This window comes from Rhinopithecus bieti, unplaced genomic scaffold (genome assembly GCF_001698545.2).
Source record: "Rhinopithecus bieti isolate Rb0 unplaced genomic scaffold, ASM169854v2 scaffold_115, whole genome shotgun sequence".
Lineage (NCBI taxonomy): Eukaryota > Metazoa > Chordata > Mammalia > Primates > Cercopithecidae > Rhinopithecus > Rhinopithecus bieti.
The window spans coordinates 502,020-508,583 of record NW_016803181.1 but is presented as its reverse complement, the minus strand read 5'-3'; the positions used below and the strand labels follow the sequence as shown (position 1 = coordinate 508,583).

Sequence of the window (6,564 nt, the reverse complement as noted above, 5' to 3'; positions counted from 1 at the left end):
CCCCTGCTCCAGGTGCTGTATCTCTTATGTATTCATTCACCATTCACTCATTTTAATCTGGCAATAAGAAGCCCCTGAATCCCCAGGACATGAAGTGCTATAGAGGTTTGCATAAACAATGCTGGAGATCAGAGTTTCATTTCCATACAGGTTTCCAGACCTTTATTCTACTGATCAACTAACTGATACCTTTCGCACAAATGGGGGGAGACGGGTTGAAACTGAGGCTAAGAAAAAGGGAGCTGTTTTATCTTCTGAAACCTCACGTATGGAGAATCTAAGCTCATTTCCATTTATTTTATACATCTTGCACAAAAACGCTTTTGATGCTGCCCTGGGCATTGATACTTACTTCAATTCCTCTTTTATTCACAGATTCCCAGGTTATTTACCATGACTCATTTCTCTTTTGGTTACAGAGCTCTAATGTGGCACATTAGTTGGGATATAAATCTGCGAAATACTTACAACTATTTGGGGAAAGTGCATCGCTATGCTATGGTATTACTGACATCGTATGTTGAGACATTGGTAGTCTACACCATGAAAGCATTAACCCTTTCCCTCCACCAAAATTCCGCCCGTAATAAACTTTTCCCTTGTGCATCTCTGATCCGACCTGTAGCAGCAGCTGCATGTGCGCAGAACCACGTCACCTCTGGGGCAGGTCGGCCAAGAGCTCAGCAGTACCCAGCTGGGATGCAGCAGTGGCTTTTCTCCTCAGATGAATCAGACCGGTGCTTGAACTCCAGATGTTCACTTAGCCCACCAACTAACTTGCAGTTTCTTTCCTACTGCTGGGGCCACTTCGGATTTGTATATCTGTCGTTCGATACCCTGTGTACTCAGCTCTGCTCTTACTTCAAAATGGTCATTGAGTGCATTCATATTCAGATATGGCCTACAGGTTAGTGGCCAAGGTGAACCTTTTTTGAACATCCTATTTTTTTTCAACTGGGAATTGTCTAGTTAAGAAATACTCTGGCTTACACAGTTACTTTTTCTTTAGGGAATCTAATAGTCCTTTGGCATTATGTATTACCCCAAAGTATCATCATGAATATGAATTACTGTTAGAATAACTGGGGAAAAGACCTGTAGTTTTCCAAGAATATTCCACATAAGCTGCCTAGCCACTTTATTTTTTTATGTAATGTGTAAGTGCTAACACTGATACAGCTGTACTCTGTGCCAGGCATTGTGTTAAACAGATTATCTCATGTAATCCTAACAGGCGCTCCACGCCTCACTCGGACTCCCTGAAAACAGAGCTTGAGACGAGGGCTTTGTGCAGGTAGGATGTTTGGGAGGTGATCCTCGAGGGTGTGAACGAGGGCTGCAGAAAGTGAGTCGGAGAAGGAGAAAGCAGAGCCAGTAGAAGGCTGCATTATTGAAGCACCATGGTGGGCCACAGGGACTTAACTCTGTCAGTGACCTCTTGAGAACTGGACAGAGGCCTCCCACAATTGTCCAGAAGGACAGGAAGCAGGGGCATTTATCCAGTGGTTCCCATGCCCCACAGGCCAAGGATTATTCCCAGCCACAGGGAGCTCTGCTTGCAGGGAAGTGAGTAGATGCCGCCAGCAACAGCCCACTGTGGACACAGCTAAAGTCGTAGGTGAAAAATGTGAGTAGGGGCAACAGAAGCTTCTGACACAATTATCATCCTCCCATTTTACAGAGAGGGAACTGAGGTACATGGAGGTGACTTCATCCTCCCAAGCTCACAAGGCTAGTCAGTGTGGGGCCAGGATTTAAACATAGGCCATCTGACCTCAAAGCTCATGGCCCTAACTGTTGTGCTCCTGACCCCGCGCCCGCACAGGAGGGGTGATGATGGCTGCACTCCAGGCTTCCCTTGTGTAGCTCCGCCTAGAGATTTGGGTGTCCATCGCCAAAATCTGGAACCCATCTTGGTGATATTTTTTCAAATGTTGCATTTCCTCCTTAGGGAATTTATTTTCTTTTAGTTGCAACAACACAAGAAAATGCTACTGAAATGCCACATCTGCATTCATGAGAAAAAAAAAAATGAGTATCTTTCATCTGAGACCATGTAGGAAGAGACAGGTTCCAACAGCATATCACTCGAGGGAGATAAAAAGGGGAGAAAATATAGCCCATACAACTTTTCTTGCTTTCAGAAACTGCTTTTCATTTTTTTATTAAAATGTTATTCTTCAAAGAGTATAGAAATACACCTGGCAATGACCTGTTAGAAGTCAGCCATCTGCTTCAAACATACATAAGAAACATACCCAACCAGATTCTGCCTCATCAAAATTTATTAAGTTGTACATATACAGTATATTATCAGAACAACACCAAAGTGGCTACACTTGACAGATTCTCCTAAAGTGGACACAATTTTCCTAGAGATTATTATTCCCCGTGATAAAAGTTGTAATGATTGTGAAAGCTTTGAAAGATAAGCTTGAAGGACCACAGCGTTGACTATCAAGGCAAGGAGCTATAGATGCCATGCACGCAGGGCCCAGGAGGCAGTCGAGCCGTGGGAGGGTGTGGCAGCCCTGTTTCTGCTGTGAGCAAACAGTGCTATGAGGAGACCAACACAAAGAGGAAGGTGCTTCCTCTCCAGGGGCAGGGTCTTTGGGTTGACGTTCAGGAAACACAAGACACCACACCCAAGAGAAGTGAGGAAAACAAAACTCCCGACAGGGTCTAGGCTCCCTCCAAGAGACAGGGCCAGTGTAGTCAAAAGAGGGGACGAATTGAGATGTGGAAGTTTGCTGGTGAGGACACCCACTTCCCTTCAAGCTTGCTCAAGGCACCAGACTAGCTCCCCTAAGTAGCAAGAGCAAGAACAAAACACCCTAGAGAAAAGGGCAGAGCTGGCACTTGGTTTGTCCTCACCAACAGGGAAGTGTTATCGGTGGTTCTAATTCAACCCGGTGAAATCCACCCCAGGGGGGTCCCAAATTGCTTGTGAGGCTGATGAGTTGAGGACACGGCCCTCCCTCTTCTACCCACTCTGGCTCCTACAAAGACAGGGAAGGAGGAAGTGAAGAGCTCATCTGGGCCAGATGCTGCCTTGGCATCTACAATGATTATTTCTCCCTGTTCTGTTCCTCCTCTGTGTCCAAAATTAAGAGAGAACCACAGTTGTACAAACAGACTGAAAAGGAGACTGGCCACACCTGAGTTCTGGAGTCTTCCTCGGAAGGAAACCATCTTTGTCAGGTTCTTGCCAACCTTTTGGGCAGAATCACCTTTCCAAATCAGGTCTTTTCAGTTTGATGTTTCCAAAGAACCCAGCTTACACTAACTCTCCATTTAAAAAATACCTTTTAATTCCAAAAGATTGCATAAGATGATTTTTTCAATACACTTGACTCATACTGGTTGTTACATAGCACCTTTCATGTGAGATCACAGGGAAGAGAAAAAAACTACAGCGCTAGAGGCATCTCTCAGGTATCTCCCCCTGTTAGCTTCTCTCTCATTTGTTGAGAAAACACAATTTAAGGTGAAACGCATAGTGAAGACTTTTCAGTGTTTTCCAACCGCCACTGACCCTGACTGCAGGGGGCAGGTGGATCTCTCTGAGGCGTTGGTGGTGCCAAGGGAAAATCAGAATTATCAAGGACGAAATATCTCCCTTACTCCTGGGCACATCTATTGGCATGTCTACCACAGGTGTGGAATCATCATCCCTCACCTACATCCCAATGAAAGGGAAGAAGGGTATCAGGAGAAACAGTGCGTCATATGACTGGGGCTTCCAGAGAAATGGTGTAAGATGCCAAATCCCTATCTTCTCAATAGAAAATGTTTGACATGTTTAAGTTAATCAAACAGGCATTTTTCCTGGGGCCACCCTGCTCCATCAGGATCTTGGAATTCCCTTAGAGTGCCCCGGCTCCCTGTGAGCTCGGAAAGTCTTCTCTCCGTGTGTTCTCTGCGGAGCCCAGGGAAGTCTTCTCTCTGTGTGTTCTCTGCGGAGCCCAGGGAAGGAAGGCAGCCCCGGAAAGTGTACATGGAATACCCGCTCCAAGACCCATTCGAAACTGCCCAGCTCTTGTCCTCACAGAGAATCATGTGGACTTCACTAAGGACATGGACCACTGAGATGGATATGTATACTCCCTCAATAAAGAGGACACTGGATTTTATGTAGATTTCCCTATCATTCAAAAGCATCTAGCCCATATTGCAGGAATCAACTCACACTGAGTTGCAAGGAGATCATACAATCATATGGCCACAGTATTCCCACACTCTGGTGGGATATGGAAGCTCCCCATTGCTTCCAAGAATTTACCATCCTTGCTAGGAATCCACCTTTGGAAAAATGCTCACTTTATTGTTCCTGCTCATCTTCCGCTCCACCCTGCCTACCTTGGGCACCTTTGTCTGGATCAGCTCTTCTGGGGTGTTACCCAAGGGGGGAAGCAGCCGCTTCTTGCTGTTTCGGGTCTCTGAGAGCCACTGAGGAGGCAACTCAAAAGGCCCAAAGCCAAACTGCAGGGAATACTTATCAGGGAATGTTTCAGGTTCCACAGGGGCTGCTGGTGCCACCTGGGATACAGAGTCCACTGTGCCCAGGGGTGGGGCAGAGGGCACAAACTGTGGCCGCTGCTCTCCCTCCAGGCAGGTGCTAAATATCTCCTTGGCCTGGAAGTCAGCTGAGCCAATGTACTTGGCCTCACTCTCTTCCTCATCCTCTGTGGGCTTAAAGATCTGCTGCTGCCCAATGTGGAACATCTCCAGGAGCTGGCTGCCCGAGCGTATGCTGGGTTCCAGGCTGGCCTCAGCCACACCACTCCCTGTACTGACCACATTACGGCGACTGTACCGGTGGTGTAGTTGTACCAGGGTCCCTATCAAGCACTTGCGGACAGATTTGTTCACAGTAAGAAAGAGAACAGGGTTTGCCAGCAGGGAGACTTTGGGCAGCCAAATGGCAGTGAGCAGCAAGAAGACGGAAGTGTCGGGGACATTGAGCACAGTCTGGTAGACGACCAGGGTGGCGTAGGGCACGCTACACAAGATGAAGACCATCACCATGGAGAGCAGGGTGGCGTGCAGCTCGGCCTCCCGCTGGGAGGCATAGGGAATAGAGATGGTGTTCTGTGGGGTCCGGAGCGCTGCTATGATGACCTTCTTCTTCTGGCTGGCACTCAGGGCCCGTCGGATCAGTATCATGAAGAGGAACACCACCGCCACAGGCACAATGACCGTGGTGATGTTATACACCAGAACGTACACAAGGTGGCCCAAGGAGTTGCTCCAGACTTCCGTGCAGGTAGACGTGGCATAGATGTCGGCCACATTGGTTACTGCAAACACAGGGACACTGGCCACCACTGCATGGGCCCAGATGTACATCACCAGTTCACGGGACTTGGCATCAGATATTTTCCTCTCCAGTGGATAGAGGACTGAGTAGTACCTGCAAGATACACAAACAAAATTAACTCCACAGAAGACACTTTTTAAATTAGGGGACTCTATATCACCAAAAGCAGGTGAGAGGGAAGAAAGGCCAAGTTCTTTTATTCAGCGAAAGATAAAGAAACACTGAGGGAATCCCAGAAGCCAGACCGTAAGTTTTGAGGACTTTGCAAGTACAATAAGAAGCGTCATGAGACCAAAAAACAGAAACCTTTCCAAAGGAGCAGAGGAAAGCCCTGTCCTCACCAGGCTTGACAGGAAAACAAGGAAAAAATTTCAATTCATAGCTAGCTTTATCATTGTTGCTACCAGGATGAAATCTCAAAGAGTGCCCTCAATATAAAAGATTTCTCCGTCTGCTATAAAGATATCTACTTTTCAATTTGAGGGTAAAGAGTAATTGGTAAAAAATTGTACATGGGCTACAGAAGCTTTAGGGCAACCTTCAAAGCTACCAACAGAAATCAGTTTGTCTACATACATATCTAAAGCAGACCACGCCACAGTCCAGATATCATCAGCAATTACAGCTGTTCAGGGCAGAAGAACCCAGTATGAAGAATGGACTCTGACAAGGTCCTTTCACAAAAATCAATTCAGCTGACAAGAGTTATGCCTGCTCAACAGTCATTGCTCCCGTGATAATCACTCAGTAACCCTCAGGGCAATTAATAGGTCTAAAATGCCTGCACAATTAGATTTTTGTTAAAATCAGATGAGACATTGGTTTTCCTTCCAACCATTAGCTTGATCGTTCTGTAACCACCTAAACAGAATTCCAAAAGCACGCTGTTTCAATATCACCAGAGACTTGAGGGAACCGAGTAACTCTTCGGACGCTAGAACCACATCTGTAGTAAAAGGGCTGCCACTAGCCCTCAGAGATATGGTCAGTTTCTTCACATTAGTTTGGCCATATCTGTGCAGTCAGTTAATGCTGGGGTTGACCTTACAACCTTAGTGACACCCATTCACTCATAGGGCAAGTAAGCATGCAAGCCTTCCAATAACATGTAATTCTTTTTTTTTTTTTTTTTTTTTTTTTTTGAGATAGAGTCTCACTCTGTCGCCCAGGCTGGAGTGCAGTGGTGCAATCTAGGCTTATTGCAACCTTTGCCTCCTGGGTTCAAACCATTCTCCTACTTCAGT

General features: G+C 46.4%; 1 protein-coding gene across 1 annotated transcript in view; it reads right to left on the bottom strand.

Annotated features, from left to right (window-relative positions):
- Window positions 1–2,148: 2,148 nt before the first annotated feature.
- The window catches only part of GPR176 (G protein-coupled receptor 176), a 123,732-nt gene continuing 119,316 nt past the window's right edge, over window positions 2,149–6,564 (bottom strand). Inside the window, exon 3 of the mRNA XM_017868013.1 lies at window positions 2,149–5,413. Coding sequence (XP_017723502.1) covers window positions 4,291–5,413 — 1,123 coding nt within the window. The 3' untranslated portion in view covers window positions 2,149–4,290. The remainder of the gene's footprint in view (window positions 5,414–6,564) is intronic.